The sequence below is a fragment of the Uranotaenia lowii genome, chromosome 1, assembly GCF_029784155.1.
Source record: "Uranotaenia lowii strain MFRU-FL chromosome 1, ASM2978415v1, whole genome shotgun sequence".
Lineage (NCBI taxonomy): Eukaryota > Metazoa > Arthropoda > Insecta > Diptera > Culicidae > Uranotaenia > Uranotaenia lowii.
Window position 1 is genome coordinate 136526363 of NC_073691.1, and position 18071 is coordinate 136544433.

The 18071-nt window shown below is 40.2% G+C and overlaps 2 protein-coding genes across 2 annotated transcripts; both read right to left on the reverse strand.

Moving 5' to 3' along the window:
* Positions 1–385: 385 nt before the first annotated feature.
* On the reverse strand, positions 386–12838 carry LOC129737960 (uncharacterized). Its single transcript, XM_055729134.1, has 3 exons — positions 12689–12838; positions 10517–12620; positions 386–2184 (listed from the first exon to the last, which is right to left on the reverse strand). Exons 1-2 carry the CDS (start codon positions 12836–12838, stop codon positions 10548–10550), a joined length of 2223 nt encoding a protein of 740 aa, XP_055585109.1. The 3' UTR covers positions 386–2184; positions 10517–10547.
* On the reverse strand, positions 12477–16357 carry LOC129740197 (alpha/beta hydrolase domain-containing protein 17B). The gene is made up of 4 exons (XM_055731812.1): positions 15518–16357; positions 13212–13847; positions 13021–13153; positions 12477–12932 (listed from the first exon to the last, which is right to left on the reverse strand). The coding sequence occupies exons 1-4, from the start codon at positions 15529–15531 to the stop codon at positions 12849–12851; spliced, it is 867 nt and encodes a 288-aa protein (XP_055587787.1). The 5' UTR covers positions 15532–16357; the 3' UTR covers positions 12477–12848.
* Between the last annotated feature and the right edge of the window lie 1714 nt (positions 16358–18071).

Here is an 18071-nt window from a genome sequence, read left to right on the forward strand (position 1 = left end):
ACTTAGACAACAAATTACACAGGTCACCCAAATTCGGCAGCGATTCCATCGCCTATTACGACAATCAGTCATTGGCTCTTTAAAACCTGCGGTACGAGCCGTTTCAAATGAACGAATACAATTTTTGAAGTACAATTATCTCATACATACATTTTTAAAGATTAAAGTCATAAGGTTCTACTGGTTTGTGCAGGATCCTTGGCCAGATGATGTGAAAGCTGACGAAACAAGTCTTCTCGTTGCCTTTAACCTAGAACATTTATATTTACTTCCATCCTTCAGCCAAACGGTCACACGATGCCAAAAGTGAACAATTGTTAACGCAATTTTTTTTAAGAACATAGTAGAAATCATAGAGGTTTTGGGATAAATTAATAAAAATCACTTCTGTACCATTGTATAAGAAAAAAGATTTATTTCACATAGTTTTTTTTTAGCATGTGTTCACAGAAGTTGATCAGAAATGGTTGTAGGTGTGTTAATTTCTCTATGCTGTTTTCATAAGTTCTGCCAATTTGATATATAGGTAATACGCGAAAATCTCCCACCCTTGTTTTGGATGCCTTTTCATTGGATATTTGATAATAATGAATTCATGCGTGGTATTCAGAAAATAGCTGTACATATTTGAAATGGTATGTTAATGAAACCAACAACTTGTTTAGCCATCAATGCTACAACTGCGCATGTTAATGTTTTGTATTACTTTGTTGATGCAACTCGATAAACGATAACAATTGGATTCGTTTATTGTAAAGCAAAAGTGGGAATAGACCAACCGTCTCGATAAAACTACATATGCTTCAATTGTACTGCATCACTTCCGATCATGATTGGCATATTCTTACTTATTTAAAGAATTTTCGATACCTGCTGCCTGCTAATTATTCTGGCTCTAGTGATGTCTTTTATCGCACAACTTTTCACTTTTCTTTATTTTTTTTCTCAACACAATGATTCATGCATATGAACATTTGTAGCTACCTACTTTCGAATGGATTACTTCTGCGGATGTTCCTATGAAAATCAAACGTTACAATATTCGATAATTTCGAGTTCCCACTGATGCAGCGGAAATGACCACCTTTCATACATCCAAATAACAGTATTCAACGGTTGTTGAGAAAATAAACCACCCTACACATTTCTTAATAATAAGACAGTATTTACAGATAACTTATGTTGGTATGTCTGCTCTTCTCGGTATATTTTCCACGGTAAGAATGTTTCAAACCCATTATTTAATATTACTTTTAAACTGTGGCAGTTGACAAGTGTTTGTTATTATATAATATTCAGTTTCAGTATGAAGATTATATTACCACGTTATTTAAAATATGTAATTGCATCCTACTTTAAAACGAAAATACGAATGCATTATTTTACCACTGTAATTTTTTTTGCATTTCCGTTACATTTTATAATATTTATTACTGATCTACACAATCTGTTTTTGCAAAAAATCCACCAATTTAAACACAATCTATTTTTATCAAATATGTTCTATACGTTTTGCTGGTATTGGCTAATGCTGAAATTTTGTTGCTTTCTTTGTTCCTAAATAAAATAAAGATCCGGATGAATTTAGCTAATTTAACAATACAACTCATGTGAATGTTTTTGACCAACTTTACTTTTTACTATTTAATTGAAAATTGCACCCTAACTTTGTAATCGATTTTTAATTTACATTTCATAACCTCATAACCTACCTATGTTCTATTTGTTTTAGTTTATTGTAATTTTACAAGTTTTTTTTTGCTGTTACGTGTTACTATTTGGTAGGTTTATTACGCACATGTAGAAGAATGAATTCGACTTCAAACATTTTTTTTATTATTTTAAAGTAATAAACAAGAACGACAGTCGATCAATTTATTCCTGATATTTGAAATTGCGTAAAAATTTCGACTAGCTAAACTGTTCCAAGCTTGTGTTGTAATTTTCCAAAGCATTTTACTGGTTAAGATCGGCGTGCCGACAGTCAAGTGATATTACATATATGGTGGTTTTGTGGATTTTAATGAAAATTGGATATTTGTGTCTACGTGCCATAAGTAACATGCTTCGTCTAGGTCCATCAAGACCAAGGTCATATAGATGGCAAAACAGGAGAATAGTTCACGACATTTCCTCTTGGTTTCTTGGCAATCCGGCGAGTTTGGAACCATCAGCAAAGCCGCACTAAAAATAGAGCAAAAATTTGTTAATTGGCAGTGTTGTTTTTAAGGAAAAAAAAATAACATTGGTCTTGTAGGCAATCCTATTGAAAGTTGATTCTCATCCTATTTGTATTTTTTATGTAGAAAGTTTCCATTTCCCAGAGTGATGAAAATTAAGAGTAAATAAGACCCGCGTTGGTTCATTTCTTCACAAACACATATAATAACTATTCGTTTGATGGGTTACAATGAAATTTTGGTTTATGGACCAATTTGGAAGTATTTTTTTTTGTAAACATTGTTTTTTTTTGTGTTATTTATATTGTTTGTAAAATTATTGTTAATTCGCGTTTCTATTCATTTTGTTTATTTATTTATTAGATTATTTATCTGAATAGGTTGTTATTATTTATTAGTTTTAATTTTGTTTGTTTTAGTGGGCTTGTGATATAGCTCAGTTGGCAAGTCTGTTGTCTTCTGAGCCGATGTCCGCAAGTTCGAGCCCAAGAGTAAACATCGAACACAGTTGTACTGGATAAGTTTTTCAATAACGATCCGCCAACTAAATGTTTACCGTTTGTAAGTCCGACACCAGCCATCTTTTTAAATAGTTTTGAAGCGTTCGTGTTCACGTATTCAACAAAGGGGGCAGCAACACCACAAGCGGGAAGTAGAGAAGAATAGGAAGATAACAAAAAAAAATAAATACGGGCTGCGCCTGTAGCTTGTGGCTGATTTGATTTACATTTTCGATTCGGGTCGAGTGGTTTCTTTACTATAGCGACGTCACACGCCCAAAATGACCACGTTTCTACCACATTCGGGAGGCTAAGACCTCCATCCGTATTTGACTAAATTCAACGGTCAGCTAGAGGACTACACGACATTCGTTTTCCCAGCTGGCCGGCAGAAAGAGATTGAGTGTAGTGGATACCAAATAGCTAATGGTTCCACAGTGCCGGTATCACTATTGCCGCTTTACGAAAGTGCTACTAGTCAAAAGTGCCCCCACGTTACACCCAACGGCACTGTTTTTATTTATTTGATAACCACAGGGGGTAAATCCCGGTTTACGGATTGTATTCCAAGGCACGGCGAGCACCGCGTCCCCCCCAGTTTGCTACTCTGGGTCCATGGGTACAATGGGAAGACTCATGATATACTCCGTGTATACCCCCTACTCCCTAAACTCCACCTGGGGCCGCAGACCTGGTTCCCACCTCGAACTGTTTAGTACACTACACTTCAATAGTGGGAGGTCTATTCGCGCTAATGCGCTCCAAGCCAATACTCATTAACGAGACCACTTTCAGCAAAACCTCTCATCCTTACGACTCGACGCCTGAACTCTCCTCTAACGACTTGAGAACCGACATCTCCTCGCAATGACTCGAGATTCCCACACAAACCTCTCCTCTTCGCGACTTGAGGCCTGATCTCTCCTCTAACGACTTGAGATCCGACCCCTCCTCGCATCGACTCGAGGTTTACCTCTCCTCTGCACGATTCAAGGCCCGATCTCTCCTCTAACGACTTGAAATCTGACCTCTCCTCGTAATGACTCGAGGTGACCACTTGTACCCCTCTTCTTGTTGATAAGGGGCCTGATCCCTCCTCTTACGACTCGAGACCCGACCCCTTATCATAAAGACTCGGGGTTGACCACACAAACCTCTTCGCCTGAAGGTTTGCGGCCTGACCTCTCTTCTAATGACTCGAGGCCCGACCTCTTATCTCAGGGTTCGAGGTTTGCCACCTTGCCCGTCGTGTTCCTGATCGAGAGCCGCTTATCTCGCGCCTGTCACGGCACACGCGCGGGACTTAACGCAACTATTCGGATGATTCCCGACGAAGACGTCATCCTACTTCGACTCGAATGGCTCACCCGGCGTCGAGAGTCATTCTACCCGTGGGTATTCCCCGAACGTGGAATAACCCTTTCCCAACGATTTCCACCGCGAAAAAGGTCAAATCTTATCCCCGCAGCTTCTGTCGTTGAGAACCGCGCTACTCGGATACTCCCCGAAGGTGGAGCATGCTACGCACGAACGCGGCGCACCCACGGCATCCGCTACGCAGAAGGTGTTGCCTTATCTTTGTAGCTTCAAATCGTGGGGTCGGACGCACTCTACTCGACAGCCCCCCGTCGATGGGGTCAGTCTACTCCGACCGTTGTCCGGTCTTATTAATCCCCCTTGGCTGGCAACCCTAGGATTTTTGGCCCGCGGATTTTTCTGCCCGTTGTGTGCCAGATCGAGAGCAGCTTGTCCTGGACTCGCGCTTGTCACGGCACACGTTCGGGACTTGGAACGCTACGACTCGGATGTTTCCCGACGGTGACGACATCCTACACCGACTCGAGAGGCTCGCCCGGCATCGAGAGCCTCTCTACCTGTGGGTATCCCCCGACAGTGGTTAACCCTCTTCCCTCGAGGTCCGCTACGAGGAAGGTAAAGTCTTATCCCCGCAGTTTCCCCCTTAGGAAGCGGCACTACTCGGATACCCTCCGACATTGGGGTATCCTACACACGTTCGCGGCGTACCCCTGACCTCCGCTACGCAGAAGATGATGCCTTATCTTTGTAGCATAGATCAAGGGATCGGACGCACACTACTCAGATGCTCCCCGTCGATGGAGCCATCCTACACCGTTCGCAGACTGCCGTTGGTTCCAGCTCCTCTGCAGAGCAGTCATGATCCGGGTGAACCCATCGCTGACCGCATGTCAAGTGTTGGAATCCGCACACATCCTCTGTACAACGTTATCTGCTGTCGTGTCGGGCCCACAGGCGGCAAATATGGAAGTACGTACCGCCGCAAACCTCGGACAGACAAACACCACATGCTCGGGTGTTTCCTCTTCGTCACCACAATCTGGGCAATATGGCGAAGCCACATGTCCAAACCGGTAGTGGTACTTCATGAAGCATCCATGACCAGTCAGGAATTTGTAGCCGTAAACTGTCCGATCCGGTGCAAGGGTGTCGCTTATGCGCCACCCTTAGAAGGGACGACACACCAAGATTAATTTGCCCGGCTGAGACTCTACACAAGACCTTATGATCTTCCAAAAGGTAAGAAGAATCGAGACAGTTCGACTTGCCAAAACCAGCAACCGATGAACTGGAGGTTAACTCGGCCAACTCTCAAAAATATTCAAAACCCTGCAACTTTACAAAAACCTCCCAGTAGAAATTACTCATACCTGATATTTTATCATCATAGGTCCGTAAAATTACTCGTCAAATTAAAACTCTCGGGTAGGTTCGACTGGAAAGTTGTATTCATGCTAGTAGTTCAAATAAACGGGTTGAAAAACAATACAATTTCTTTGATGAAAACAACTATTTCATATTTGCTAGCAATTCATTTGGTATTGGTATCTACAGGAATATGTACATCATTCATAACTAACTCGTCATACTTCTTCTTATTGGCATTATGCTAGCTAACCTACCAGTGCGTGCGCTCTATCTTCCATTCTCTTAACTAAATAAACCGTGCTGTGCTTTCAATCTTGGGTCAATTCCGAACGGGCCGAACAGCTAATAATTCAAATTCAGTTGGTTGACCACAAATTCGGTACCGAATGATTTCAGCGGGTATTTCATATTTTAGATCATGATCATTAATGAAGTAAAGGCCGAAACTTAATGCAAATTTGCAGTTGAATCAAAATCAGAAACAACAAATCGATATGCTTGCAGCGTTTCGAGTCCAAAAATCTTATTTCGGATATGCTTATGCCTTCGTGGCGAATCAAGTTTCACAGCAACAATTGCGCTTGCAGTTATCGCGCTCTAAATAGAGGGAAGGAAAATGATATGAACATCCATTGTTTCGACTCACCATGTGCGACAATTACTCCTACCTTATCCGGCGTTCTCCCTCATTCGTTGGCCGTGAGCGAGTGACGTCACTACAGTCGACGATGCTGCTGTTGGTTGTACGATGGTTGTACTGCTGCTGTTGCTGCGCTGCTGGTTGAACGGAGTTGAAAACCTCGAATTGGGGGAGTTCCGTTCCTCTCGTTGGACACTTCCGGTTTTCCTTGCTCGAATGTCAGGGTGAGGGCGCTTCGTAGTACAGTGGTTACGGGGTTATGGGTTCGCCTCGGATGTAATAGATGGTCACGTTGTCGGCCCTCGTTGGGAACATCCGAGTACTTGCGGGACAAGTTTCGAGACCGAGCACGTGTTAACGGGTGCTCGAATCCGGCGGGCGCCGGGGTAATCTGGATAACTTCACGGGTGCTAGAAGCTGTTGGTAAAGTATTGTTTCCTTACGGCAACGGTATTAGCACTGACACGGGCACGGTTGTTATAGCACGACTTTACCTGGCTTTCTAATTTTAGCACGCACTATTTGACCCTAAGCAAAATGCTGTAGCCTAAATTGACGGGCTACAGAAATATGAATATTAATTATAAGGTTACTTTGATTTATCGGCCTAGCGGTGAAAAGTGATGTCCTTTTTAGTAGGGACATCTAAAGATTATGAAATTTTTATACAGATGGATAGAAGGTTAGAAGAAATGAAAGATGGTGAAAATGAGCGGGTAGAATTTGTCTAGAAGCATTACCATCACATACCAAATTTTTGTTCCTCACGAGCCTACTACCATGAAGTGGTAGATACAGATAGAGTTGCATCTACCACCACACATTAGTAGGCTTAGCGTGGTCCGCCCCACAAGCGAGAACTTGTAGTGCGGACGAACAAAAAGATGGTATGTGATCGCTCAGATAAGCTCCCTTTAACTCAGAAACGCATCTATCGATGTTTAAGTCTTCTCAGTTTGTTATCTTCGCATTCGTTACATGCGGGGTTTGCATGCGAAACGGTACGGTCGATAGTCTGATAGTGACCAACCACCGATGCTATGATGTGAGGAACAAAAATTTGGTATGTGATGGTAATGCTTCTAGACAAATTCTACCCGCTCATTTTCACCATCTTTCATTTCTTCTAACCTTCAATCCATCTGTATAAAAATTTCATAATCTTTAGATGTCCCTACTAAAAAGGACATCACTTTTCACCGCTAGGCCGATAAATCAAAGTAACAAACAAAAATTACGGTGGTTAATCTCTTCATAAAATTAAATAACTTTGGCCAAAAAGAAATAAAAACACGACATCATAGCATCGGTGGTTGGTCACTATCAGACTATCGACCGTACCGTTTCGCATGCAAACCCCGCATGTAACGAATGCGAAGATAACAAACTGAGAAGACTTAAACATCGATAGATGCGTTTCTGAGTTAAAGGGAGCTTATCTGAGCGATCACATACCATCTTTTTGTTCGTCCGCACTACAAGTTCTCGCTTGTGGGGCGGACCACGCTAAGCCTACTAATGTGTGGTGGTAGATGCAACTCTATCTGTATCTACCACTTCATGGTAGTAGGCTCGTGAGGAACAAAAATTTGGTATGTGATGGTAATGCTTCTAGACAAATTCTACCCGCTCATTTTCACCATCTTTCATTTCTTCTAACCTTCTATCTATCTGTATAAAAATTTCATAATCTTTAGATGTCCCTACTAAAAAGGACATCACTTTTCACCGCTAGGCCGATAAATCAAAGTAACAAACAAAAATTACGGTGGTTAATCTCTTCATAAAATTAAATAACTTTGGCCAAAAAGAAATAAAAACACGACATCATAGCATCGGTGGTTGGTCACTATCAGACTATCGACCGTACCGTTTCGCATGCAAACCCCGCATGTAACGAATGCGAAGATAACAAACTGAGAAGACTTAAACATCGATAGATGCGTTTCTGAGTTAAAGGGAGCTTATCTGAGCGATCACATACCATCTTTTTGTTCGTCCGCACTACAAGTTCTCGCTTGTGGGGCGGACCACGCTAAGCCTACTAATGTGTGGTGGTAGATGCAACTCTATCTGTATCTACCACTTCATGGTAGTAGGCTCGTGAGGAACAAAAATTTGGTATGTGATGGTAATGCTTCTAGACAAATTCTACCCGCTCATTTTCACCATCTTTCATTTCTTCTAACCTTCTATCCATCTGTATAAAAATTTCATAATCTTTAGATGTCCCTACTAAAAAGGACATCACTTTTCACCGCTAGGCCGATATATCAAAGTAACAAACAAAAATTACGGTGGTTAATCTCTTCATAAAATTAATTATAAGATTAAAAACCCAATCACTATTAGTACCTTCAAAGGCAAAGGTAAAACTCGATCGCGATCAAGATAGCACACTTCTACGCACATTCACTATCCAGATCAAAGTGATTTGCAGAGTGCAGCCTCAGTTCAGGGCAAGTGATCCCGGTCGTTGACCTAAGCGGAAATACGTTTTCCCCGAGCGATCTTTAGAAAAACTTCGGGATTCTGGTTACTTAAGATCATTGCTCGCTCCGCAGCTGGATTTTGGATCTTACCCTCTCAATCCAAACCTTATGAAACATAATAAGGAAACGGCTTAAGGTGAATAGTCCACGGATATCAATCGTAGAACATAAGTTCGATAAAGATATCGAATCGAGCAGTTCCAACAGACTACATAAGGCGCCAAACCGATACCTTGCGGTTTGTGGAGATTGAAATTTTCAAATGGTGCGACTACTACAAATTGCGTCATATAGAAGTCTACTACACCGTGCCTTCTTCCGATCCAGCTCCCGATGTGCGGGATCAGACGATGGGTCCACCTTCCTCTCGTTGAGCTGTTCCACAGCTGCTGCCAGTTGGACATCGAGTCCCCAGCAAACATTTTTGTAGGAATATTTCCCAACAAACTTTGCTATACGTTTCAAATACATTATAAAATCATCTTATATAACTCGAAAAAACAGCATTTACGTACTAAAGTGGAGGCAATATACATACATATTTTTAACTTCTGGCTTATGCGATAAGTGTTGTAAAAATTGGACGATATACAACACCTTTTACCGTACATTCTGACAGTATGCGAGAGAGCGCAAGTTTTGCTCTCAATGCATGCAAACCGTTGCCAGCGAGAATATTTGCTGTTTCTCTCATTGGACAGTTTAACCAAATGGACCCTCTGATTTTTAGAAATCTGGTTGCACTGCTAATCGCAGAGAGAACAACAAGGTTGTTTTCTCACTTGAATCCCGCACGCGGGAGACGAATTTGCAAACATGGCGCAATTTTGTCATATCCGAGTCGGTAGACTTTAACTAACCATTTTACGATCATTTACTTGGTTTGGTAGGAATTACGATTCGCATTAACATTGTTATCGAGTTGAGCTGACATTTCTAATGCGTTGTATGTTTGCTGGGTCCTCATTGGCGAGATCTCGTACATGCATTGGGCGTGTCTTTGTTGTCGCAGTAATAGACATCCTCCTCAACCAAAACCGAGATAGGCATGACACCCGCTACTACACAGGCGGCTTCGGACGACATGGTCCGGTATCCGTTGATAACCCGCAGGTTCATCAGCCGCTGAACGCTGCTAAGTCGCTGCGGGTTACAGTTCCTTCCCAGCGCCTGCCTCCAGACCGCTGCTCCGTACCGCAAGATTGATGTGGTCACACTTGCCAGGATCCTGCTTTTGCTACTTTGGATGGCCGAGGAGTTCGGCATCATCCGTGTGAATGCGGCCGTGGCCATTGCCGCTCTCTTGCACACGTCATCGACATGGCTCGTAAAGCTGAGACTGTCGTCTATCAACGGCACTGTCCCCAACGCCACTGTCAGCACTGTGACAAGTACACAAGTTACCCTCCCCGGATCGCATCGAAAAATAAGGCCTTTACCCGGTACACTTAGGCCAAGTTGTCGCTCGGCTTGCCCCAAGGGGGTGAGTTGCACTGTTCCCGATATGCTGAAATCCAGAACGGCCGCAACGATCCCGAACGTTATAAAATGATAAATAAAAAGTTCGAACATAGTACAAATTAAAAAAAAACCTTTCAACACATATAAAAAAAAATGCATAATTGTAAGGTCTATCAACATCCGAATTAAAAAAAAACAGTGCATTCCCTAAGTTCACATTTTGATCTAAATTCTCATTGTAAAAGTTCGCCCATAAACCAGATGTCCAGTTTGTTTTGTGATGTTGCAAATAAAAGTCCTGCTTGAGATCACTTTCAATACTATTACTGCCCCTTTGAGATGGCGCAGGGAAGTAGGGTCTTTACGACTCTAACACATACCATATGTTGTGTAATTCGTTACTACGTGGTGTATAGGTACTGTTTTAAAATGTTTGGGAATATCAATAAGAAAATATGCCAACATATGGGAATCAACCAACAACATAAGATTAATCAGGTCATCGGACATGAGTTGGTTTGCACTTGCTAAACGAACATGAAAAACTGATGATTTTACCTTCTATTTGCGAGTTTGATTCGCGTGGCTATCAACACCTTGTCTCCAAAATGGGTTCATTGATTTTCGAATGTGATGCAGCTCGCTTCTGAGGCTCTCCGCCGATTCCGCCGACCGCAGTTAAACTTCCGGTTGAAGATATTGCGAGTCCACCACTGCTAACAGATTTTCTCTTCTTCTGGATCTGTTCGCAGCTGTCGCCACCACCGAGATGTTGTTGCTGGATGATGGTGTCGTTCATGAAACTGGGTGTAGGTTGGCTGAAATAGGCGGAAGCAGGAGGACTGGTGGGGTTGTATTTGTTCATTTGTTCGCTCAGCCTGCGAATGTTAAGCTGCAGCTCGTCGTCCTTTTGTGAGGGTGTAGTGGAGAAGCTGTGTCGCGGTTGCAGCAGATTGGGATTCAGTACTGTGAGTGATGTTTTCAGCAGTTCTGGTTGGCTAGATGGTTGCGCCATTTGCTGTTGTTGCAGAGGGGAGGAAGGAGGCTGTCTAGGTTTAGGTGATTGGGGAGGGAAGCTTAACTTAGGCGACGATTGTTTCTTGGCTGTGGGAGAAGTTATACTGGAGTTTGATTTGTGCAACGCAGAAGGATGTTCGCATTTGTTACTGTGACGGTTTAGCGAGTTCGCTTCACAGTAACAGGTTGCAGTTTTGGCACCGTTAATGTTTGAATTACTGGCATTTTTTTCAATCTTGAGGGATGAAACAGATTTATTTTTATTAAGAGGTGTTTCTTTGGCGCTTTGAAATAGTTCTTCGTAGAAAGCAGGAGATTTAGACCGTTGTAATTTGGGGCGGGTTATTTTTTTCCTAGCATCAAAATTTAAATCCACACCAGGAATCGTAAGGTTTTTATCAAATTTGTTGAGCTGTTGGCACAAACGAGCGGCAGAATTCTGACGGTATTCAAAAAGTTCGTCACGACTTAGTGCACTACTCAGTGATTTGGTCTGATGTGGAAGAGAATTTTTCTTTTTTGCAAATTGTTCGTTGAGAGTGATATTTGAACGCCATACCCAAGGATCTGAATCTTCGAGATAATGAAGGCTTGGTTTGCTGAACGATTTGCTTTCCAACTTTTTCGGTTTGGGGTGTTGTTTTTTGTCGGTGGGAAGGGGGGAGATTGGGGAGGTAGACATCCGAGTCCAAGGATCTGAAGGAACGTACACCAGGCAGCTCGTACTTCGGTTATTTACACTCTTGATGCCCCCATCATCCAATTTGAGACTTCCATAATCTGATAAATTTGGTGATGCCTTTTCACTATGAGCCTTCTTTTTTTCCGGGACATTGGTTGTGTTTTTGGTTTTATCCTTGCTTTCATCGAACTCTTCATTTGGTGATAGTTTAACAGAGATGATATCGTTTTCGTCGGATACCATAATGGAATGTTGATGTTTCACCGGAGGACGAGGTGAAAGACTTCGGGTCGTGCGTAGTTGTTTTTGAGGTTTACTTTCACCGAGTGAGTTTGATTTTTCCAGCAACGTCCGATCGATGCTTCGAACCGGTGTTAATTTATGGGGGCTCATTTTCGGACTCGGTTGTTTCCGTGGACTTGTACATACAACAGAGTATTTTGATCCAGAATTGATACTCAATGTTGAAAGACGTTTGTAGTGGCTATCTGTTCTAGGTGAGCAGGGGAAATCAAATTTAGTATCAGTGGAAGCCTCTGCACATGGACTTTTTGGACTTCTGGGACTTCGTGGTTCTAACGTTTTTAGGGGACTATTTGATTTAGGGGACGTCGAAGCATCCTTAAATTTCGATGAATTATGCTTCTTTTGTGCCTTTTGATTCGTTTGATTGTTCTTAGACGGTGCGTAGGTGCATTTTTTACAAGAATGGTTATCGATCGAATTGGGACTGTAAACAGCGCAAGTACACTCTTGCAGCGTACCTTTCAGCAAATCTAAACTTTCCGTACTTGCATTCCTTTTCGTAGGCTTAACTGTAACCACCGGTGGTGGTTGATGTGGGTTTTCGTATGATGCTAGCTCTTTTCTTACCGTACTGCTAATGGTAGTATGATTGGATCTTTGATGTCTTGCCTTTATACAGTTACAGCCGTAAGCCGTGCTGGGCCCCGGTAACGAATGCTATAACAACTTTTCATTATTCGATGACCCAGCAATTGCACTATTAGAACTGCTCTTTGATTGATCACCATTGTTGCCACTACTTTCGGGAACGGTGCCGGATTTGTCAGCAGAACTGCTGCTGGATCCAAGTCGGCCCCGTTTTGGACTTTTGCCAAGTGAAGTGGAAGATCCAGCCGTTGCCGAAGACTGTTGAGGCGGTGGTTGACCAGGAGCATGTTTTAATTGTCAGTTGATGAGCTCGATAGCAATAAATTTCTTCAAACGGTCGAGGTACTGATTGTACAACTCTACATCGTTATGCCCAGCTCCCTAAAACAAAAATAGTGAATAATAGGGTAAATAAAATAGGTTGTGAAAGTCTAGAATACGATTGGTTTTCCATATTTCGAAAACTTACCTCTACCCAGAGTGGCTCTACGGCTTTTGGGCACTTTTCGTAAATGCTCAATCCGTGAGAGAAGTCGATCACTTCGTCTTCAGTGCCGTGAATAACGAGCACAGGGGAGCTTATCTTGGAGACCTTGTCAATACTGGAAATGGAATAATCAATCAATTGGATTTCAGACTGCAAACATCTAAAACTCGTACCTTGGAAATACGTCGAAAAACCACGTCCGCTTAGTGTTTGGAAAGGCGACTCTCATTCCGGACATTAGTGGCGAATGCAGGATAACAGCGCCCACTTCGAACCGCGATGCCAAATCCACAGTTGGCACTGTTCCAATACTTTGGCCATATAGAATAATATTTTCCGGACTAACACCAAAACGTGTTCGTAAAGAATGCCAAGCTGCTTCAATGTCTGCATACAGATTTTTTTCCGAGGGTTTGCCTGAACTCATACCGTAACCCGAATAATCATAGCTGAATATGTTGCAGTTGATACGCAACCCTAAGCCCAGATAAAAGCTGCTCATTTGTCCCAAATCGACGGCATTGCCGTGAGAGAACAATAGAGTGTATTTGGCATTAGGAGAGCATCGAACGTAAATGCAGGACAATTTATTGCCTCGTGAAGTACGGGTAAAGAATCCTTCAACGTTTTCTTTCTCCCTTTCGGAATATGGCCATTCAGCACGCTCATTAAAGCTGAGTAGATATTTGGCTTTGCTTTCATCGATCGGAGTCAAATTATATGTAGGATCGGGAGGCAAGAAGGCCAGTTTAGCCGCTATCCTACCGGGAAATGGTGGGCAACAGAACAGGCAGCATAATTCGCCAAAACTGTGAACAAAAACAGAAGCTTATGAGTATGAAGGAAAATGTATGGAGAATTTTATGATTTGATATTGTGATAATTATGATTATGATAATTCTGTTTGATTTTTATATTCGGGGAGCTGACGCATAATAGGAAAACTAGGTGACAGTTTAGAGTAGATATATATAGCTTAGAGCAGATTGGATTTGACTTCATTTGATTTTATTCAAACTTATTTAAATCGCGAGTTCACATTTCGCTGAAAAAATGTTTTACGGGAGCTTCAGGTGACTCTTGTCCCGTAAAACTTACCCAAGAACTTCCATCGGGTCCATCGCCTTTTGAAAGGTTAAATTATCGATAATGGAACTTCTAAGCGCTTTTAATGCAACTTCTTTCAAGAAGTTTCAACATTCGCTCAACACGTTCTAACGCACCGTTAAGATATTTCTTGGTGTTTTTAAGAACCTTTATGAGAATTCTAAACGACATGTCAAAATGTCTGTCAATTTCTTGTCATGGTATTCGTTTTGTTCATATATGTACTGAGATTTACAAATGAAATTCAAGAATTTTTCGAATTTTTTTTATCAATGTTAAGATACAATGTTAAGATGCAAATGTCCGAAAATAGTATCACAGTGGCCTGCTTTCGACCAGACCGAACTGAACGCCATGAGAAATTTTTTAAACTGCAGATTTTGAAACTCATATTATTCTTTTGCAAAGCCGAAAAATCTAAAATAATTCACTGGATTGCATTCCTTGGATTATAAACTATTGATTCTGGTTATTAAGTTCTACTGATTTTGACTATAGTTGAAAATATTTGTACATTACACTCGAGTGACTCGGAAAATGCTGATGGCGTTCAGTTCGGTCTGGTCGAATCCCGACCAGATAATCTTCACAAACTTTTTGGTAAGAATCACAGAATTGCAGAATTGTTTTTGTCGAGAATTCGGAGTTTTATCGGAGACTTTGATGCTGAGTCATGTAAGTAAGAAATCTAAAATTGTTCACCCAGTCTTCATTATCTAAGTTTTCTGATTTCCGTCACTATACAAGAACAAAAATATTTCACTCGTTAATGCTCTTAATTTTTTCTGTATTTGAGTTCTAACAGATATTTTATTTAAATATGATGGAATAAACAAATTATTAAATTATCCCATTTTTGGCAAATTCTGAATTGTTGTCCTTCAAATCTGAGTCAAGGAGAATAAGAGTGTTTGGTGTAGGGTGTTTCACGCCCTATCAATATGAATAGTTATAACTTCTTAGCCTTAATATAAATAAAACATTAATGCTCATCCTAAACATCAATGTTTTTATGAATATAACTACTCAAAAATTGAATTCTGAGTCATGTAAAATAAAAAAAAATTCAACCCTCTACATCACAGAAGTTTAACACAAAAAGTTCTATTTAAAAAAAAGTTGTAATTTAATGATTTATGGAGTGAATTTTGTGTCGATAAATTGAAAAAAAATAACAGTTCATGTAAGAGATATACTCATATAAATCAAGTTGTTAAAAACATTTGTTTGCATCTTTATCTAAAAAGCTAATTTGGAATGCTTGTCCTTAAGGCATTTTGTTTCTGATCAGCACACAAAAATATGATTCATAATATACATAATATTATTCTTCATTTGATTACCAGTTAGAAAAGAAAAGCTGTTTACTAACCTTAGACCGTTCATTGTTGTTGCAGTTATTTTTATTGGTGGATAGGATGACGAATTGGAGGAAGTGTTTTCCAACGGTTAGATGTGTTGATTATTGCGATATTTAGAACGATGTTGTGTGTTGAGTTCCAGCCGGGAATGAACGCTAGATACAAAATTTTTATTTTGTATGTTCGACTCTCACGTTAGATTTAAACTGACGTTATCAGGCAATGTTGATTATCTCTTCTTTTTGTGATACTATTTACTTCTGCGAATTCAGCACACATATCCTGATATTCCTGTGACGATGTGTATTCACTGCGTGACTTCAATTCCAATATGTTTCCTAGACAAGCACTATCCATGGACTGCATTGTTCAAGTCTTGTGAGCACACATACGTCAATTCCTGGCATTTTAATTACTGTTCCAGGTCACTAGCAATATAGACATGGATCAAACGCTTCACGAAAAATTAATCTCGACTTTTCACCGAGCGTTATTATCATTAAAAGATTCGCAAAGATTAATTGATAATCAAAAGTTAATTGGACCACTAATATTTCCTCTCGGTCTTTTGTTCTCTTCTGATCGTATGAAAGCAAATTTGCCCCAGACGCGTTTATCGCATTTTACCTTTGAGCCCTTCCAAAAGTCTGTGCCATTATGGAAACTTTTTCATTCGACTTTTCAATTCACATATATCAGCCAATATCCGGTTTGGGTGACCTGAATTCTGCTGCAAAAGTTCATTAATGGCACTAACTACACAAATCACTACTTTTAAAGCGTGAAAATCAACTGCAACTATCTAAAACACCACAGTATCGTTTGACACCATTTCGGTAAAACCGTGATTGAAAATGAAAAACGGAGTTTGATTTTTCAAGTGAACTGTCAGATTGATCTGCAACTGGTAACCAACACATCGGCAAATTATCAAAACAAAACAGTAAACAATGCAAACGTGTTGGTAAGATGTTTTATCCCAGTTAGAAAAAAATTTGGTCTGCATGCACATGTGTACCAAACCAAGGTAGGCATTACCAAAAATTCAAATCTATATGAATATATAAAGTTCCCTCACAGTCACCGAGAATTTTAGCTGCTTATATCTGCTAAATCTGAGTTTAATGATCATATCATTGAAATGCATTATTTACTGTAATTAATTATTTCGCGTAAGCACTAAATTTTACTTCGGACTTTCGACTACCGAATTACTTCCCACATAAAAAATGATGTATTACATGGTCAGAAGTATGTGATTTACTGTCAGTATACCAACGACGTTTTAATTTTGCATAATTAAATGCACAATAAGGGTTTTCAGGCTTGTATCAAGTTAAGGCCGAAACATTTCAGCGTCAGGGCCGAAACATTTCAACTCACCAAGACACGCTAGCGCTATCTGTGGGGCAATAGAAAAAGCTTTGCTATAACAATTTTCAACGATAATTTTCTAGGTTCGTCGCAAGTGAAATAAAAATGTCTTTTTAATTTATTCGAAAATATTTGTTCAAAAATCTAAAAAAAAACACGTAGCCACTATATCAGCATCGTTCTATAGACTCTGCTGAACAATCTGGTATAGGTGAGACATTCTGAATTGTAGGCAGTTTCGAGATACAGGGTGTTAAAATGTTGAACAGAAGATTTCTTATGGAAAAACCAAAAAAATTCTTTTCATTTATTCGAAAATATTTGTTCAAAAATCTAAAAAAAACACGTAGCCACTATATCAGCATCGTTCTATAGACACTGTTGAACACTCTGGTATAGGTGAGACATTCTGAATTGTAGGCAGTTTCGAGATACAGGGTGTTAAAATGTTGAACAGAAGAATTTTTATGGAAAAACCAAAAATTTTCTTTTCATTTATTCGAAAATATTTGTTCAAAAATCTAAAAAAAAACACGTAGCCACTATATCAGCATCGTTCTATAGACTCTGCTGAACAATCTGGTATAGGTGAGACATTCTGAATTGTGGGCAGTTTCGAGATACAGGGTGTTCAAATGTTGAACAGAAGAATTTTTATGGAAAAACCAAAAATTTTCTTTTCATTTATTCGAAAATATTTGTTCAAAAATCTAAAAAAAAAACACGTAGCCACTATATCAGCATCGTTCTATAGACTCTGCTGAACAATCTGGTATAGGTGAGACATTCTGAATTGTGGGCAGTTTCGAGATACAGGGTGTTCAAATGTTGAACAGAAGAATTTTTATGGAAAAACCAAAAATTTTCTTTTCATTTATTCGAAAATATTTGTTCAAAAATCTAAAAAAAAAACACGTAGCCACTATATCAGCATCGTTCTATAGACTCTGCTGAACAATCTGGTATAGGTGAGATATTCTGAATTGTGGGCAGTTTCGAGATACAGGGTGTTCAAATGTTGAACAGAAGAATTTTTATGGAAAAACCAAAAATTTTCTTTTCATTTATTTGAAAATATTTGTTCAAAAATCTAAAAAAAAACACGTAGCCACTATATCAGCATCGTTCTATAGACTCTGCTGAACAATCTGGTATAGGTGAGACATTCTGAATTGTGGGCAGTTTCGAGAT